The sequence below is a fragment of the Bos indicus x Bos taurus genome, chromosome 3 (genome assembly GCF_003369695.1).
Source record: "Bos indicus x Bos taurus breed Angus x Brahman F1 hybrid chromosome 3, Bos_hybrid_MaternalHap_v2.0, whole genome shotgun sequence".
Lineage (NCBI taxonomy): Eukaryota > Metazoa > Chordata > Mammalia > Artiodactyla > Bovidae > Bos > Bos indicus x Bos taurus.
This window is the reverse complement of record NC_040078.1, coordinates 34,513,119-34,533,615: the sequence shown is the minus strand read 5'-3', so window position 1 is coordinate 34,533,615 and position 20,497 is coordinate 34,513,119. Positions and strand designations below refer to the sequence as shown.

At 37.9% G+C, this 20,497-nt stretch overlaps 2 protein-coding genes across 13 annotated transcripts in view; both read right to left on the bottom strand.

The window, feature by feature from the left end:
* Positions 1–969, bottom strand: part of CLCC1 (chloride channel CLIC like 1) — a 33,157-nt gene extending 32,188 nt beyond the window's left edge. For 2 of the 3 annotated variants that reach the window (XM_027536329.1, XM_027536331.1), the window contains exon 1: positions 812–969. The gene's annotated coding sequence lies outside the window, so the exon portion shown is untranslated. The remainder of the gene's footprint in view (positions 1–811) is intronic. The other variant, XM_027536330.1, reaches the window with a different exon arrangement.
* Positions 970–4,428: 3,459 nt separating this feature from the next.
* Positions 4,429–20,497, bottom strand: part of WDR47 (WD repeat domain 47) — a 62,280-nt gene continuing 46,211 nt past the window's right edge. For 3 of the 10 annotated variants that reach the window (XM_027536316.1, XM_027536320.1, XM_027536323.1), the window contains 7 exons: positions 18,340–18,415; positions 16,099–16,256; positions 12,025–12,206; positions 11,054–11,230; positions 10,222–10,353; positions 7,477–7,695; positions 4,429–5,784 (listed from right to left, as the gene is read on the bottom strand). In XM_027536316.1, coding sequence (XP_027392117.1) covers positions 5,642–5,784; positions 7,477–7,695; positions 10,222–10,353; positions 11,054–11,230; positions 12,025–12,206; positions 16,099–16,256; positions 18,340–18,415 — 1,087 coding nt within the window. In that variant the 3' untranslated portion in view covers positions 4,429–5,641. The remainder of the gene's footprint in view (positions 5,785–7,476; positions 7,696–10,221; positions 10,354–11,053; positions 11,231–12,024; positions 12,207–16,098; positions 16,257–18,339; positions 18,416–20,497) is intronic. The other 7 variants (XM_027536314.1, XM_027536318.1, XM_027536322.1 and 4 more) reach the window with 5 other exon arrangements.

Below are 20,497 nucleotides of genomic sequence, written 5' to 3'. Positions count from 1 at the left end.
AGAGGAACTGCAGGATCCCATCCCTACAAAGTGGGAAATGCAGAGTGGGCTCTAACAGGAGATACTAGACTGGGCAGCTATCAACAAAGAGATCTCCAAAGAGATTGCCAGCCACTGAGTGGAAATCGGCATAAAAGAGGAGCATCTGATTTCAACGAGTTTACACGTGAAATGAGTGAGAAAATTAACGTGGATATTAGAGTCAACTGAAGGGCATAGGAATCAGGGGGTTGCAATTTAGTTCGCGTGCATTTGTGCAGCTTCCTGGAACTGTGGTTCTCAAACTTGAGAGCATTTCTAACAGTTCTTAGATGAGGACGACGATGATAGTAATGATGATAAAGCTAGTCTGGGGACCACGCCTTCATAACCACCATCACAGTGAAAAATGTCATTGTTTTTCACCACCCAGTCATAAATATTCATCTCTAATTTTAACATTCAAATTAATTTGGAGTTTTTGAAAACTTAACTACAACCAAATCCGAGCCATTCTGCTGACGGTATTCGTTCAGATTGTTTTTAAAGTTTTCAGAGATAACTGAAGCCAACAAAAGTCAACGTTTGCTCGCGTCTCGTTTTGCGCGTCTTGCCCCTTTTCCCGAGGACGCCCTTCGAAGCGCGTAAAGTGAGAGCAACCGCGCGGCAACCAGAGTTAAGGCCGCCAACTGGCCGGTAAGATAAGGGGGCAGGTCGCTCGCCCACCCCGGTCGACGCCGCGCTCCGAAGTCCCCCGCAGGCCCCGACAGCGCCCCTGGCCTCGCCTGCGCCGCCGCCTGCGGAACCCGCCCGCTGCACAAACGCAACCCACCTCGCGGACTCACGTCTCGGGTCGCCCGCCTGCCTCTCCGGGAAGACAGATAACAGACTTGGCAGCTAGCGAAGATGGCCAGCCGCCCGGCAAGCCGCCGAGCACCTCAGCTGGGGGCCTGCCTGGCGCGCGTCCTCATCGATTCGCTCGGCCGGCGGCTGAACGTCCTTCCCGGACGCGTGGCTGATTGGCCCGTCAAGGGGGCGGGGCCGACCTCCGTCGGCCTGCTTTAGGCCTGCGTTTCTTGATCCTCATAAGCTGAACTCTCCAAGTGAAATCTTACTTCGAAGCCAAATATATTAAACGGGTACGAAGCATATTTTCTTATCCATTTATTTTCCTCTAAGTTCTAGAATATTAAGTATTCTTAATATTCTTGCAATAAAACCCATAAATCTGTTCTGAGCATAATTTTTTTAATGGGGCATAATTAATGACAACAGTAGTCCTGTAGTATTGGGTCTGGGGAAGGGTTGGGGAGTGCACGCTTTGTGGTAATTGGAAATACTAAGTTTTGCTTCGATTTTGTCCTTAAGTACTGGCCTTGCAGGTTCAGAAAATTCTCCAAAGAAGAAGTAATGAATTTTACACATTAGGAGGAATGAGAGGTGTACATAAGGTTATGGGCAGCAAATTTCAAAGTATGTTAAAATTTGGCATATTATGTAGTACACTTGAGTGTGTGTGTTGCTTTTCACAATTTTTTTTAAACTAAAATACACCTGACACAAAATTTATCATCTTAACCGTTTTTAAGAGTAGAATTGTCATTAAGGACATTTATATTGTTGTGCAAGTATGACCACCACCCATCTCCATAAATCTTTTAATCCTGCAAAACTGAAACTCTGTGCACCTTGTAAAATTCATTATTTCCTCTTTGCCCAGGGCAACCACCAAAGATACTCATCTCTATGAATTTGTCTACTCCAGGTACCTTGAGTGGAATCATATAATATTTGTCTTTCTGTAACTGGCCTATTTCACTTAGCATAATATCCTCAAGAATCAACCACGTTATAATATGTATCAAAATGTCCTTCCTTTTTAAAGGCTGAAATTATTCCATTGTATTGTATACCACAGCTTATTTATCTGTTAGACTCCAGTTTCTTTCACCTTTTGGCTCTTATAATGCTGCTATGAACATCAGTGTACAATATCTCTTTGTGACCCCGATTTCAATTATTTTGAGCATCAGTTCAGTCGCTCAGTCGTGTCCGACTCTTTGCGACCCCATGAATCGCAGCACGCCAGGCCTCCCTGTCCATCACCAACTCCCAGAGTTCACTCAGACTCGCGTCCTTCGAGTCAGTGATGCTACCCAGCCATCTCATCCTCTGTCGTCCCCTTCTCCTCCTGCCCCCAATCCCTCCCAGTATCAGAGTCTTTTCCAATGAGTCAACTCTTCGCATGAGGTGGCCAAAGTACTGGAGTTTCAGCTTTAGCATCATTCCTTCCAAAGAAATCCCAGGGCTGATCTCCTTCAGAATGGACTGGTTGGCTCTCCTTGCAGCCCAAGGGACTCTCATGAGAGTCTTCTCCAACACCACAGTTCAAAAGCATCAATTCTTCGGCACTCAGCCTTCTTCACAGTCCAACTCTCACATCCATACATGACCACAGGAAAAACCATAGCCTTGACTAGAAGGGCCTTTGTTGGAAAACTAATGTCTCTGCTTTTGAATATGCTATCTAGGTTGGTCATAACTTTCCTTCCAAGGAGTAAGCGTCTTTTAATTTCATGGCTGCAGTCACCATCTGCAGTGATTTTGGAGCCCCCAAAAATAAAGTCTGACATGGTTTCCACTGTTTCCCCATCTATTTGCCATGAAGTGATGGGACCGGATGCCATGATCTTCGTTTTCTGAATGTTGAGCTTTAAGCCAACTTTTTCACTCTCCACTTTCACTTTCATCAAGAGGCTTTTGAGTTCTTCTTCACTTTCTGCCATAAGGGTGATGTCATCTGCACATCTGAGGTTATTATTTCTCCCGGCAATCTTGATTCCAGCTTGTGCTTCTTCCAGCCCAGCGTTTCTCATGATATACTCTGCAGTGTGGCCAAAACACAAAAACAAGTAGGTTGTGGAGAATTCGGAACTCTTTCGGAACAGAATTAGTTTGATCCCACTTAGAGGTAAGTGGGATTGCTGGATTAAACAGTAATTCTGTTTTTCATTTTTTGAGGAACCACCATACTGTTTTCCACAATGGCTGCACCATTTTGTATTCCCTTCAACAGTGCACAAGAGTTCCAATTTCTCCACAACCTACTTGTTTTTGTTTTTTGGCCACACCACGTAGCATGTGTGATCTTAGTTCCTGCATCAGGGATCAAACCTGTACCCCCTGCATTGGGAGCACAGCCTCAACCACTAAACCACCAGGGAAGTCCCTATTATTATTTTTTTTTGATAGTGGATCTCCTACTGGGTGTGAGGCGGTTTTCAGTTGCATTTCCCTAATGATTAGTGATAGAGTATCTTTTCACATGCTTATTGGCCATTTGTCTGTCATCTTTGAAGAAATGTCTATTCAAGTCTTTTGCCCATTTTTAAATTAATTTTTGATAGGAGACCTTTATATATTCTGAATATTAATCCATTATCAGACATGACTTGCAAGTATTTTCTCTGATTTCATGGGAAATACCCTTTCACTGTTATGTCTTTTAGCTTATCTCAATTTTTAAAAACACTTAAACATTTAAAAAATGAAATTTGGGTAATTCCCTGAAATCCAGTGGTTAAGACTCAGCACATTCATTGTCGTGACACAGGTTCAATCCCTGGTCGGGGGACTATGATCCCACAAGCTGCATGGCATGGCCAAAAAAATAAAAATGAAACTTGAATCAGACCTCTGAAGCTTCTGCCAGGGAGAAATCAAGGTCTGTACCACCCTCCCATTCCCACTCTCCTTCCATGAACCCCCCAACTAAGGAGTCAGAGAATGTAGATACTCCAGTTCTCTTTTCTCACATGAAGCTTCTCACATTTACTTCCATGCAGAAGACAGTGAGGATGCACAGAAAAAATGACATATAACCAGATAGCTATTGAAATAAGGTAACTTTTAGTGCTTATTGTCTAATGCACTGCAAAGGGAAAACGAATACCCAACATACTGGAAGATCTTCAAGTTTTCTCCCTGACAGTGATGGAGGTAGAAGACATAATTTTATGAACACTTTTTACCATGAAGTTGATCTGGTTTACCTCAAGAAACTGCCCCCCCTTTTATTCCTACTTTTAAACTTAACACTAATGACCTGCTATAATATCTAGAATGTGTAGTACTAAGTATGAAAGTACACTAAAGGAGACTGGCCTGTTTTTAGCAAAATTCTCTTCTGCATACCTGAGAGGTAGGAAAACGGTACTATTGAATAGCCACAAACTAATCAGATTTTGTTTCTAAAGTACTCAGTTCAGTGTAGCTGCAATCTAACTTAGAATTTATACATTTTGCCTGGCTTTTATTAATCAACTTTCACAGTATATTCAGGGTAGAAAGTTCTCTAGATAGTGAATAAAAGAAAAGACACAAAAGTTGCCAAGTAAACTGGAGAAACAGCATTCTAGACTTAAAACCAGAGACACTGAGAGACAGGAATAGTTTAGGTGTGAAGAGGTCTTTATTGAAATAATAGCACAGTTACACTTCTAATACCTTTTCCACTTGTATACAATAGATTAAAAATGCTTGCTACATACAGTGCACAGACAGTTCAATAATTAGAACCAACTCAAATGCATTTAAAATAAATAGCCTATTTAATAATTTAAAGTAAATTACTGTACAATATGAAAATAAAGGTACATAAATGTTAGGATCTACAATACCATAGAAATAAAACCATTATTCTGAATTACACAAAACAGTGCAAGAAAAAAAGTCCAAATAAGCTTTTGGAGTGCAAAATTTAAATTTCCCATTTTAAATTATCATGCAGACATAGCATTTCAAGCCATGCTATAGTCTATGGCAAAGTCTTAAATTTTTAAGAGGAAAAATGCTAGCCAGTAAATTTACTGTACCGTCAAGTTCTGCATCACATAACGCTGCTGCTCTGCCTACAGTACAGTTTAGAAGGGAGGTATCTTGTTGCATTCAAAAAATTGAAATGAACAAGTTTCTGAAGCAAACACGTTTACCTTTTAAGCCTGAAACAAAATAATATGACAAAGTAATAATTATATCCCTGGGTTTAAGAAAAAAGAAAAGGCCTATACCACATAATGCACTAAGAAGCAGTTTTCCATCCATTTTAAAACTCCATAATGATCCTTAGTTAAAGTAACAATGTAACTCTGGAGAGACATAAAATTCTGACCTCTAGCTGAAAAGTGATACAGTATCCTCAGGGGTTGTGAGAAAAGCAAAAGTAATTTCTGAATACCTATGTTTAATCTGTGTAGAACTTGGTTGCGTTACATGTAGTAATATGCTTAAAGTATAGTTCAGTTTCAGTATGTATATAAAACTGTTATTTAGGCAAAGATCAAGGAATGCATTTAATACTAAACCGAACACACATCATCCACCTTGACTTTGAGTGCACACTGACAACATAAGAGCTCTTCCGCAGACTTTGGCAACAAGACTACATACAGCAGGTCACAGCAGCACGAGCTCACGTGGAAGACTCAAAGCACTGCAGAATAACACCACCCAACAGCTCCTATGACAGGGGTACATGGTAATAAGGGGCCTCCTCGTGCTAAGCCACTTTCCAGGTCAACCCATGTTCTTCAGCTTCGTAATGTTCACAACTCAGTAGTCTTAAGTCTCTGCTTTCACTGCATAGATTGACAGTGGCTGTACTCTATCCATTGTAAGTCCAGAGGGTTACAGTTCTGTCCGCAGAGGATGACAGGAAGGAAAGATCCTGGGTGTGCCATCTGCACTGAATCACTTTGTCTTTGTGTTCCCCCACCACCATTATAGGAAGCTGTTTGGTGAGGTCTCCTAAATTAAAGAAAAGAGATTTGATTTACATTACAGAATATGTATAGATTTCATAGGTCTCCTATTACTTTAAGACACTACAGTATATAAAAGCCTAACACATTAATATAGTACACTGAAAAGTTTAAACAGTTTAAATTACTGAAGACCTAATTACATGAGCAGTATTTGGTAACACCTGCACAGCAACATGACACAGCTGCCACTGTCTCCCTGAAACTCTCTCTCTCTTCCTATCTCCTCGACTTCAGTGCCACTACACCCCAGTCTCCTTTGATGACTGCCCTCTTCTTCCTGACTTAAATTCTGGTGAATCCTAGCAGTCAGCTTTCAAATTTGTTTCCTTTCTACCTCACCTGCTACGAAATTTCATCCAGTACCATGCTACCATAGCCATTTAGATACTTACACCATCCATGCATATTTCATCACCAACCTTGACTTCTCATCTGAGCTTCAGGCTGGTATACAAGTAGCTATTTGACATTTCATTTGATTGCCTTACCAGTCATCTTAAGTTTAACTTGTTTAAAGCAAACTCTTGATTTTCTTGCCTAAACCTGTCTCTCTCCCTACCTGTCTTCCTCATCTCAATTAATGGTACCATCTGCTTTGCTCATGCCAAAAACCTAGGAATCAGCACTGATTGCTTTTTTCCCTCCCTGCCCAAATCTAACGGAAACAAATTAAAATACATTCCTAATTCAGTCACTTCTTACTATTATACCTCCCCGTCTACAACCCTAGTCCAAGCCACCATCATCTCCCATGGAACTGGTCCAGTTGCTTTCTCACTAATATTTATACTTATAATCCACTGTCCCTATAACTCAAAATTATTTTTTAAAATTTCAGACCGTATCACTCCCTGTTTTAAATCTTGCAAAGGATTCTTATTCTGCTTTTTAAAATGCCTACAAAACCCTGCCTCTGATTTATTCTCCTGCCTCTCTTTCCTTTGGTTCACTAAATTCCAGCCACACTGGTTTCCTGTAGTGTCATGATTAAACCAAACCCATTCCTGCCTCCGCACCTTAACCTATGGTCTGTTCCTAGGGTCCTGGCATGGCTTGTCCTTCTCATCAGGTCTCTGTGCAAATGGCACTTCTTGGTGAGACCTGCTCTAGCCTGTCTAGCATAGGTTTCCCCTGTCTACCTTGTTACTTTCTCTAACCTTGATAATTTTTTAATAGCACTAGCCAATACCTAAAATTACACTGTTTATTAGTTTGCTTTTTATTGGCCTCTAAAGTGTAAGCTCCATCCATAAGAAAGTTACCTGTCTTATTCATCTCTCTATCTGTCCCTAGTTGGTATACAATAAACACCTGCTTAATGTATGTTTTAAAACAAAACTAGATACTGGAAATATACAGATTATATTAATACCCTAAGTATTTTAAAGTAGGAGTAAATAGGAGTACATAAATGTATATTTTAACATTTACTATCATTGATCTCAAAATGATCCAATATAATAAATGTTGATTCTTTTAAATATTTTATAAACCATTTAACAATTCACTTGGTTTAATAATTTGTCACAATACATTACCAAGTAATTTGCTCATAAAAGCTATAAAACTGAAACCTGAAAATGATGTATAGTCAATTACACTAGATTAACATAAAAGAAAGACCCCAAGTACAATAGGAAAGACTAAAAAAAGAGGGGAGAGCAACTTCCATCACCTTGTAGGTCTGTCACCTTTATTTTCATGTCATAGGATCCTGTTAGCAAGTAGTGAGCTCCAGGAGAGAATCGGACAGAGCGAACATCACTGGAATGAGGGTGGTAACTTTGCACCATTCTTCCTCCTCTTATGTCATATAACATGCAGCTGGAATCTTCTTGTCCTGTGGCTAAAAGACGGCCACTAGGATCTACAGCTACAGATGCCACTGCACTGCCTGTAGAGCAGGAGGAATGAAAGTTTCAATATGCAAAAATCAATACAGTTAAACTTCAACAGCTATTTATTTTCACTGAATCATACACTAAAGATTTAATAAGCTTGTTAATACTGTTCAGTTATAGTAGAAGAATCCAATAATCAACTGATAAATACTTGCATCCTTAGAAGCAAGATTCTGTGAGAAATGAGAAAGATCTTTTTTTTTTTTTTTTGGTCCTCTGGGAGAACCCCCTGGAGCTTTACCTATAGTGCAACAGATGAGCCACCTTTCCCAATGCCCCACTGCTGGTTAAGTGTCCAGAATTCTCCTATGCCTAGCTCAGAGTCTAGCTGGGAACAAAAGATTAAATAACAAAATGTTTTAGGACACAGTGCGGAAAATATCTCTAAGCAACACATAATTAACTACCAACAGGAACTGAACCAAAAATAAGCTCTGAGTCCACAGGTCAGACCCTTTAGGCCATACAACAATGCCTCCAAGGGGATGCAAAATGGTTCTCAGGGGACAAAAAAATCCTAAATGTTAACAAGGGTTTGGAGCCCTTCAAAGTTTAGCCCTACCAAACCAAAATCTCATTCCTTAGTATTTAATTTCTCTTGTTAGGAAAAAAATAATTTTGTTTTTCCCCATAGGGGAAGCAATAATGAAAATAAGGTTGACACACACTACTGTAAACCAAAGTGGCCTGGGAAGAAAAGGGGGACCTAAGTCAGGTCCTGAAGAACAGTAAATAGTATAAATAAGAGAGAATGCATTTACATAATTACACATACATGTAATTAAAAATAATCTTTGCTTGAATTTTTGATAGAGAAAAGAGGCTATCAGGAACAGTTACATGAGAAGATGTTTAAAGGAAAAGAATAAAAACATTTAAGGATAGGTAGTTTAGTTTGGCTGGAGTTACTTGATTTAGTACGTTAACATAAAAGGTAGCTTGTAGCTAAGACATAAAGGCAGGTTAGGGCTAAACCTGTCAAGCATCTTGAAAGCCAAACTGTACAGTGTGAGCTTGTTCCTGTACAGAGTACAACATCACTGCAGGTTTCTCAGCAAGAGACTTACATGACCCAAGGAGTGCTCTAGGAAGATTAATATATGTGAAAGTGTGTATCAAATTAAAATGGACAGACTACAGAAGGGAACCCACTGGAAGATAAGATAGAATAGCAAAATAATGAAGAAAATAGGGCCTGAATGTTGACACACAGATTTCAGGAAAAACTGAATAAAGAATCAATAGTCTTGGCAATTAACTGCCTGACGGGGGGCAAAAAAAAAAGAAGTCAAAAATGAGCCCCAGATTTCAAATCTAGATGCATAAGGAAATAAGAGAACCATTATCAAAAACAGAGAAAATGGGAAGAAGAGAGGATATAACGAGTTTAGCTTTACACATGCAAAGTTTATGGTGACAACGGAAATCTAGGTTCATTTATTCAACAGTTATTATAACACTACTGCTTTGGGCCAGGCACTATGGTAGGTGCTAAATCTACCCTGAGAAATAAAATATATATGACTGCTGCCTTTGTGAAACTTAAAATATTTGTATTGAAGGAGACCACACACAAATATATAATCTTAAGTACTGATAAAGGAAATAAATGAAGTCTAAAGGAAATAAATGAAGTTCAAAGACAGAAATAACAGTAAGGTCCCAAATTAAGGCAAAGAAGACTTTTCTGGCTAGGTGCTAGAAAGAGCTGAGACCAAATATGAGTAGCACTTGACCATGAGAAGACAAGTGGAAGAGCATATATGAGTTGATTCAAAGTACAGAACAATGTCCATGAAAGCTGAGAGGAAAAAGCATTTTCAAAGAAAACAAAAAAATTAAGAATGAAAGACAGGCGTTTTCACTTGGAAAAGTACCTTAGAATTGCTATTAAAAAATAGAAAGGCAGAAAAGGGACTCAAAAATAATGGCAGAATACTGTGTATATAACACAAAGAGCAGTAACCTCAGTTTACATGGAGCAATCCTTGTTAAGTTAAAAAAGTAAGGCAAATATGCTACAATTTGTGTCTGTGTATATGTGTGTTTAAAGGAGAAGGGAAATTATACACAAACATTTTGGTTATATACTTACAGAGTATTTCTAGAACAATAAATAAGAAACTGGTCCCTTAGGGGAAGACACCAAGAAATGGGAGTAAGAGGACAGTGATCTATAACCTTTTGTTCAATTTCTGCCATATGTATGCATTTAAAAATGTTCTTTTAAAAGGTCTGAGTTCTAAAATGCCCTGCTAACAGAATAATTAGGGCATGATATTTAATCTCCCTGGGTCTCGATTTCCTTAGTTGAATATTATTTTTACAAATAGAATAACAGATGAAGGAATTTAAGAATTTAAAGTAAATTTAAAGTAAGAATTTACTCAATAAAACACCAAGTATTTAGTTTATATTGTTCTGATTTTTTAATATTTTGCAGGGGCAAAGAAGTAGGTCAATGCAATTTATAAAGTTTCTTTCTCATATAAATGTATTTAAATTCCAGAAAAACCTACCAGTTCCATGGAATGTTGTGCCAACAACACGAACACAGCTTGGTACTCGAAGATCCCAGAATCTAACAGTCTTATCTTGGGAACCAGATGCAATCATCCAGCCACTCCAAGTATAAAGTGCTAAAATATGCCCTATAAAAGATCACAGAGTCAGTTATTACTGTGGGACAGTACTTTGCTATAACACATTCAAAGCTAAGTATTCTTTATTGTTGAGAATGTTTATAATCTAGTTACTCAAACTGTGTGGTAGAGATTTTCCACATATATCAAATATATTGGCAATTTTCAAAAAATTAAATTCAGTAAAACTTGTATCAAAATCATAAACCTTTTGTGATGAGTCAAATATTTCAGGACATCATAATTAGTACTGAAAAAAAAAAAGTACCATTTGAAATTATGGCAAATTTTCCAAAGAGGAAACACAGGATTGCAGGGTTACATCACCAGCTTTGGACGGGAGAGACCTGGGGAGATACCTCTGTTCTGTCATGATCAGCCGTAAGATAATGAGCAAGTCATTTTGCCTTTTCAAATTTTGCTTTTTTCACGTATAAAAATGGAGACAGGAACTTCAGGCTTATAAGGTTGTTGTGAGGGTTAAATTAAGGAATTATGTGTATAAGTAAAGGCTTTAGCAAACAGGAAAATGTCAGCTACAGTTACTGTGTTGTTATCGAAAGTTCATGACTTAGTTTTTGAAATAAAACGTTCTTCTCCTGAAGAAATCCCTTTTGATGCAATATACCCTCATTAATGAAAATGCATTGGGGAAAAAAGCATGAGATGAACAAAAGAAAGAGTAGCATCTGAGACTGATATCACATACCAGTATGTCCACTCAGAGCATGGAGGCCCTGTCCTCTCTGACAGTCAGTTGTATAAATGTTACAATCCCCTGCTCCAGCACTTATCAAAATAGCTCCACCACTTTCTGGGCCTTCCATAAATGCCAAGTCTCTAATTGTCCCATCATGCATACTAAATTCCAGATCCGGTCCTGAAACAGCAATAAGAATTTTAAAAAAAGACGCTGCTCAACTTACTGTGATAATTTAAAGATTGTTAAACTGCCTCCAAACTGACTAAGAGGAGAAGAATGGTAGAGTGGTATGCTCTATAATCATTTGGGGATTGATATAATAATCAATTTCATTTTACTGAATTAAAACAAAATCTTCAAGAAATCAAAATATCGAGGGGGCGGGGCGGAGCGAGGGAGGAGGGGCGGGCCGCCGCTGCCACGCCAAGGCCGGGCCCCCAGCGCGGGCCCCAGCCCCTCTGGCGGCGAGGGGCGGTGCGGATGACTTCTCCCGCCTCCACGCGCGCGCACGCCCGTGGCGGCCCAGCGCACTCCGCCGCTTCGCCCATCGCGCGGCGCAAGCAGTCGTTCTCCGAACCCGCGGCCGGGGCCCTGGCGTGCAGCGTGGGAAAAATAAAAAAAAATAAAAAAAAAAAGAAATCAAAATATCGATTCAGTTACCACCATCACTAAAAGAGAGCCATATACAGAGTTATCTTCTTGGCTTAAAAGCCAAGATAAATCTCAAAAGAAAATGAAAGAAAAAAACAGATACTCTAGAAAATTTCACGAATACAAGTCTGGAAGTTATTCACCCAGCCACCTTGTAAGAACTTACTAAAAAAGAATAATGCCTCATGAATGCAAGCAATTGTAAACAATTCTTAAAGGTATATTCTTGGATTTTACCAAAAACAGTACAGAGCTGTATTAGAGACACACATGGGGAAACATAAAGAACACACTAGGAGGCTATTGCTTACATACTCGGCCCCTACCTGTTGCATTACAAGTCTCTGCATTGAAGGGCAGCACTTTGACGTATTTGTCATTTGACCCTGTCGCAAGTAACTGCCCACAGGGACTCCAGGCCACACAGTAAATGGATCCTTTGTGATGTTTATTCCTTTTAAAACGTACCACTGGCTGCTTAGGTATGTCATGTGCACTGGAAAGAAAAATTGCAAAAAGATATTTCAATTTCTTGCTTAGTAAATGAATGTGAAGTTTCTGTATTATGGTTGTTCTTGAGGGAGAGAGCAAAAACGTATCAGACAACATGTTAATAACACTTTTCAAAATCTTAGATGAAACAAATTTAAAGCATATTTAAAATCAAAATCCAACCATAAAAAATTATTAACCATTATTATACTAATCTTGAGTCTTATTTCAGACCACATACAGAACAGGATATTTTTAAGTCTTCATATTTTTCATGGATTTTAATTCAGAAACTCAAAAAAGATTTCTAAAAAAGAGCTAGTAAGTCTTCCAAATTTAAAAAGTTCGATAAGCATTTATTAAACATATAATATGAGCAACTGCCTGGGGCAAAGAAAAGACAAAGGATAGAGAAAAATTAAAAGCAGCTAGAGCTCTGTCCTGAGTTTAATATATCTGGCAGAGATAGATGTTTCACGACTATCCACATACAGTAAAGGAAGTATTGAATATAAATGTTATAGTCCAATACAAAGTACTAGGCCTTAAAGGACAGGGAGAATTATTATACAAAAAGATGAAGGCAGGTGAACTGCTTCAGTGAAGACAAAACACAGTAGAGACCCCGGTCCAGCATACAGCATGGGAAAAAGTCTGTGGGACTGGGAGAAACCTGGGGCATTCCAGAGACTGAGAAAGATAGGATGGGTGAGCAGCTGCAAGTCCAACTGAGGAAGGTCTTAAATGCCATGCTCCTTGAGAGCTTGGCCTTTAATGGGAGCACAAAGTGAAGAGGAACTAAAAAGTCTCTTGATGAAAGTGAAAGTGGAGAGTGAAAAAGTTGGCTTAAAGCTCAACATTCAGAAAATGAAGATCATGGCATCTGGGCCCATCACTTCATGGGAAATAGATGGGGAAACCGTGCAAACAGTGTCAGACTTTATTCTTCTGGGCTCCAAAATCACTATAGATGGTGACTGCAGCCATGAAATTAAAAGACGCTTACTCCTTGGAAGGAAAGTTATGACCAACCTAGATAACAAAGGTCCGTCTAGTCAAGGCTATGGTTTTTCCAGTGGGCATGTATGGATGTGAGAGTTGGACTGTGAAGAAAGCTGAGCACCGAAGAATTGATGCTTTTGAACTGTGGTGTTGGAGAAGACTCTTGAGAGTCCCTTGGACTGCAAGGAGAGCCAACCAGTCCATTCTGAAGGAGATCAGCCCTGGAATTTCTTTGGAAGGAATGATGCTAAAGCTGAAACTCCAATACTTTGGCCACCTCATGCGAAGAGTTGACTCATTGGAAAAGACTTTGATGCTGGGAGGGATTGGAGGCAGGAGGAGAAGGGGACGACAGAGGATGAGATGGCTGGATGGCATCACTGACTCGATGGACGTGAGTCTGAGTGAACTCCGGGAGTTGGTGATGGACAGGGAGGCCTGGCATGCTGCGATTCATGGGGTCGCAAAGAGTCGGACACGACTGAGCGACTGAACTGAACTGAACATTGGTTTACTGGAGTAGTAGCCTCTTATTTGTACTTTAAAACATAGGCTTAAGGCCTTATTAGGTATAATGATAATATCAAGTCTCTGTAAGAAAATGTATTAACACATGTTTTTGGAGATCCATCCTAAAGGGTGAAATGACATATCCATTAAAATACTTCAGCAAACAAAAAGGATGAAGCAAATACAACCAAAAATCTTGACAGTTATTGCATTTCAGTGTACTAATCTCCACTTCTGTGTATGCTTAAAATTTTCATAATTAAGACATTTTTAAAGAACAAGAAATATTGATAAATCTTCAATTCTTAGAAGGTGTTTAATAGTGATAGAGAAAATAAATCAGATCAAAAGATTCTCTTTTCAGTTGCATATCAAGTTCATTGCTAGGGCCAACTAATTTTGTTTTTTTTTCTTTTTTTAAATTTTATTTTTAAACTTTACAATATTGTATTAGTTTTGCCAAATATCGAAATGAATCCACCACAGGTATATCTTCAAATAATTCTTTAAATGGATTTTACCTTCATCCATTTTGCTCCATCTCCACTGCCATCACACCAGCCATTGACAACAGCCTCCTCCTACTTTTCTCTTAGCATTTAATCTTACTGTCATCTGACCCAAAGTTTATCACAGTACTGTTCTGTTGAAAACTTCCAGCAGTTTCCCTCTGCAGTCACCATAAAATCCAAAATGGACACAAAGCTCTGCGTAATTTAGTTCACATCTACTTCTGTAGCCTTATCACACTCTGCTCACTGTACTCCAGCAGATCTGAACTCGTTTTGGTTCCTTAAAAAGCCAAGCTCCTTCTCATTTCATGATCCCTCTAACCTTATCTTCTTCCTTGTTTTCACATGGCTAGGTTCTATCCACCCACAGATCTCAACTTTAACACCTCTTCTTCAAAGACGTCCTACTCTGACTCCCCAGTTTCCTCATCTCTCCATCTTACTGTTACAGCACCTTATACTTTCTCTTCAGAGCACCTATCACAATGTATAATTACATTTATGAGTTTGTCTATCTGGATAATGTCCACCTTCTCCACTAAAACAGAAGTTCCATAAGGTCAATAAATATGTTTGTTTTACTCACAACTATCCCCAAAGCCTAGCACAGAGAAGGAGCTCAAAATATATTTGTTAAATAAATGAATTTATTTTTCATAAAAATCAGTTTCTTTAAGAAGAGTCTATGAAACACTTGTGCCAGCATGAAAAACACAAAAAGGGAGAGTCAGTTTAAGATCAGATGAACCCTAAATATATAAAGTCTTTGGCACTGCTTCCTAATTGTTTTTTGCTCTTTTCCACTCTCCGATCTGGAATTCTACCTATTCTCTCTCATATAATCCTATAGCACCAATAAATGACATTACTATCACCTAACGTGATCCATATTCCTTTTCTCAACTTTTAAATGCTACTACAGACCAAAAGCCTAAATTTCTAGTTTCAGATACAGAGATATACCAAAAAATGCAAATAAATAAATAATCTCACCCCTCTGTTCTCCAAACGGGTTATAATAAAAACAAGCCTTAAGGGTTGTAAAAAATTTCCAAAACACATTATGATACGTACTCCTTTTCATATTTAAAATTTTAAAGCTCTGTGGCTTGTTTTGCTTGAATGTTTTTGTCTACGGGTATGAAAACTATTCCATTTGTGGCCATTTCTCTAACCACAAAATCTACCAAATACTTTATGCCCATTTATTTTGACAGTAAAAGCCTTAACAAATAAATTGACAAAAAAGAGCCCAAATCCAGTTTTCTGTGAGATTACGTTTAAGATATCTGCTTTCTCAGTAACTTTAAAGAATTAGTTGTATACCTAATACATAAGGTCATATGCTTGTTTTTTTTTTTGCAACCTATGCCTTTAAAGATATATCCCTTATTTTCCAATCCCATAATCTGTTAAAACAAGAGAGTTTAAAATCATAGTTACGTTGACCAAATGAAAACTGAATCTTTCTAGGTCAAAATGGTCAAATATCACATACCGCAACCTAATACTTCTGTGAAGCTATTAGTATAAGACATTTAAATTTTTCTCCAAGTCTATAACTAGCATTACTTTGTCTTCATGTAATTTAACTAGAATATAAGGATTTTGTGGATTTATTTTAAAAATGAGAAAAAACAACAGAAATAAAGAAAACTGGGCTACTGAGTGGACAGGGGCCTAATTAAAAACATTTTATGAAAAACAACTTATAAAGTTAATTGGTGATTCTTATATATATTTCCTAAGTATTGAAAACAAAAATGTAAAAGCTTAAAAAAAGGAAAAGAAAAACACTACTGAAAAGGTGATTCTTAAAAAGGGGGCCATATAGCTAAATTTAAAACTAAAGCAAAAACGGCACTACAAACCATGTCTCCTTACCTTGGATCAATCACTTCTGGATAGGCACATACTCTCAGAGTTTTTGAATTTGAACCGACAGCATATAGACCACCACCTGGATGAAAAGCCACTGCTCTAACAGCTTGTGTGTCTTCTAGGGTATTAATACAAACAAACTGCTTCTTTGATTTGTCATCCTATGGGCAGAATGAATATGAAAGTCATTCTATGAAAAAAAGAATTTGAAAGAATTCATCTTTATCCCATTTTAAATTCATTTGAACTGTATTATTCACTTTATCACTTTACTGTTCACTATCAATACAAGCATACATTCTTTTGAATGGCAAATCTAAAATAAACCAAATTTTTCTGTTTTTGCTACTCATTGCTAAACTAAGCTTGGACGGCTCATAGACATTCAAGTTTTTCTTCTTTTCTATGACAAAAGACAAAGCATAAGAATATGCATTCTCATATTAAGTTCTCTTCAACTGTCAAGAAAAAAACAGCCCACATTTGTAGTTCTTACAATAAACCATTGTTCATGTTTCTAAAAGTAGGAAATATAAAATAGTATTATTTAATCACTTTAGGGTTAAAAAAAAAAGTTTACCGTTATCTCCAGCAATGAATACTCTACTATTTCAAATTCAAATTGTAAAATACCCTTTTAAAACTGTAAAAATGGTTTTAATCAGGACCTTTAATTTCAGCCTCATTTCTGTTTTCAACTGTCAACTTGTCTGCTCACCTCCCTCCTCTGAGGAAGGAAAACTCTCGACCAGCGCTGTATAAAAGCTTTGGTGACTCCTACTATTGATGTTATCTGAAACCACCCTGCTACCCAGACTAGGACTGGATCCTGGACCTGGAACAAAGCCCTCCAGGCTGGGGGTGGTGCAGAGACCCACCTAAATTTTGTCTTTGTGTATATACTTGACATTCATACTTTCCAAAGGCAATTTACTTCAGCTCTGATTGTATGCTGAGTCCTCTAGAACCCATAGTGATTATATCAATGAAGAGATTATGCATCTCCCTACCCAAAGTTTTATGTATGCAGCAAAACATCCTCATTGGGGAGTAGGAGGTAAACCTGATATATTAGACTCTGTCTTATGTAACTGAATTGAATTCTTATATTATTCATATCAATGTATTTGACTAGAAATACATTTTCCATTAAGCCATATACAAGGTTGACTATTTACCAAATGAATAACACGGGTAGCTAAGAAAAACAGAAGGGAATGACTCATTGATTACATGGCCAATGGCACATTAATAATAGTTACTGCTGCTGCTGCTAAGTCGCTTCAGTCGTGTCCGACTCTGTGTGACCCCATAGACAGCAGCCCACCAGGCTCCCCATCCCTGGGATTCTCCAGGCAAGAACACTGGAGTGGGTTGCCATTTCCTTCTCCAATGCATGAAAGTACAAAGTGAAAGTGAAGTCACTCAGTCGTGTCCGACTCCTAGCGACCCCATGGACTGCAGCCCACAGGCTCCTCCGTCCATGGGATTTTCCAGGCAAGAGTGCTGGAGTGGGGTGCCATTGCCTTCTCCAATAATAGTTACTAAGGGTTGCTTTATAGCAGAAGTGGCAGAGCCACAATCTTACTTGCTCTTCTCCAGTGTATTTAAATTTATTAAAAGTCCGCTGACATTTAAAAAATAGACTTCACATAAAAATCCAACTTTCTAGGTTTTCTTGAAAATCGAAAGCACTGGAAACATTAGGTCAGCATATTTCTTTGTGCAAGGGACAAATATTCCTATGAACTTATCACAAAAGTAATCAACTTTATTCATTTATGTCACCTGTTTGGTCCCATAAGCATCTGAAATAATAACTTTGTTTATGGGATTAAAATTTGAACTAGAGAAAATAAGACAGAGTGAAGGTGTATACTAGTTAGGGAAGGATATCTGGTTCCAAAGCAGAAAACAAATGTATTGATGCACAGTCCAAAGGAGTAAAGATATTAAATATCTTAGCTAACTAACCACAGGATTCAGAGAGTAGTGACACAGCTCCAATTCATGCACCAAGATCACCAGTGAACCATTAATATGAATACTCTCAAAATGTTATTTCTCAGCAACCCCTTCACTTCACTCAGTGAAAACTCAACCACCTTGAGATTACTACCACTATTAACAATAAGGACTACTTAAAGATGGTTCTTTCCTTAAATTGAGAATTCCTTGACAAGTAAATATACTTCCTTTGCAAGTAAATATAAAAATAACAAAACCTCCTTCCCCAAGTATTACCTCTTCCTCTCTTGATCTTGATAGATTCCCTGAAGAATCTCCAAGAGGTGGCTTAATGACCGAAAGTTCTGATGAACTGTGTGAATAGAAAGAAATTCAAGTACCGTTTTCTCTGAATATCAAAACAGGAACTAATTTACTCTTTCAATCTCTTAATATTTATTTCTTTGGGGGTTATAACATTTATTTATAAGCCACACTGATCCCAGTCATAATTACTCTCTGGAGCCATCTGTTAAGAGATGCTAGATTCCATAACACGAAGCATAGTTGGTTGTAAGGAAGGAATGAGAAGCCATTCTGGGAAAAAGATTAAGTCAAACTGTACAAATTTCATAGTAAGATGTCCACTACCTTTTCCCTGCTTAGTTCCAGAATCCTGGTCACTTTGGTTAAGTTTTAACCCAAGGAGGAAACTGGATTGCTCTTTAGAACAAGTATCTGGACCAAGAGAAAAGACTAACAGAAACTAGACAGTTGAGAGTCCCACAATAACACAATGTTTCTGTTTAATCACTTTTTTGTAAGACCAACAGGTAAACAGATGCATCCATACCTGTGGCCCTTCCTTCCAACTAGTCATTTTAAAAAAATACCTCACTTCTTACAAATGCTTGAAGAAAGCCTCCTAAATAAAAAAACAGAGTCTAGGAAATTCCCTGGTGGCCAATGGTTAGGATGCCATGCTTCCACTGCAAGGGACACAGGTTCCAACCCTTGTCAGGGAACTAAGATGCCACAAGTCATAGGACACAGCCAAAGCAAAACAAAATTTTTAAATGGAGACTAAAGACAATTAAGGAAACAAAAGCTACCAAAATATAATTAAAATCCTTAGAAATACAAGAGGAAACAATGCAAGAAAAATATCTATTTAAAAAGTTAAGGAAAATTAGAGAATAATAAAGAGCTTGAAAGATAAAAATAATACCAAAAAAAATAGAAAACAGAGCTAAGAAAATTGTTACATAAATGTTTTCAATATTCTAGTATTTATGAATCTAGATTAAAAGAGCCCATGAAGTATCCAGAAAAATGAAGTAAAACAGACCTAATCTGATATCATCATGAAGCTTTAGAACATCAGGGCAGACAAAGTCCTAAAAAATTCTACAGTAGAAAAAGCAGCAGTCCTCATTCAAAGGATCAGATCACAATGGCATCAGACTTTTCAATATGTACATGACCATAAAGTGATGCCTTTGAAACTCCGAGGAACGATTTCCATTGTAGAATTCTTTACTCAGCTATACTAAATGAAATATTTAGACACGCAAGGTCTCAGAAACTTCTCTGATGTTGTACCTCTTTTCAGGAAACTACATGAGATCCTGAAAACAGGGAATTCAATACAGGGAAGAGGCAAAGGAAACTCCCAAGAGAATAGTGAAGGACTATCCCAGGACTCTCCAGGCCTGAATAAAATGGCTTAGAAGTAATGAACATACAGTGAAGCAGGAATGATCCTGGAGGGGTGTTTCCCAGAGGGGAAAGAAAAAGTACCTGATATTTTTTACTGTAATGAGGAGTTTTATGATTTTACAGTTCTGTCACAGTATCTGCAGATAGTTTAGTGATAGGTACCAAGAAAAGTAAGCATGTGCACACATACAGATGCACACCAAAAATGAGGCAATTACTCTCTCCATGAAAAATAAACAGTTCTGAGAAAAGGAAATATATTTGTATTACATGACTCAGTTGTAAATAACATTTACATGACCATAGTAATGTTAACACTAGTTAACCTATTTTGTTTAGTTTTTTTAACAAAAACCAACATATATTAGAAGAAGGTGTAGACAAAATTAATGTGTTGTGGGTAAGTAGTATGGTACCTAAATCTAACTGGCAGGGAATCAAGGGATAATAAAAACAGCAATAGAAGCATATTTTTTCAGAAATGTGGAGACACACAGAAAAGAAACAGCTGTCTAGGTTGAAAATGGCAGCCTACTAAAGATAGAAGTCATGGACAAAGATGGGTAAGATAAGGGATTCTGTTTTGTCTTAAGCCTTAAAGTGCTATTTGTCCTTTTACACCATGTATGTATATTACTTTGATAGAAATAAATTTTAAAATTTGAGTTCTAGTTGAGGGGTACATGAAAAAGTTTTATATAAACTGTAATAAAGCAAGTATTAGATAAATTTATGT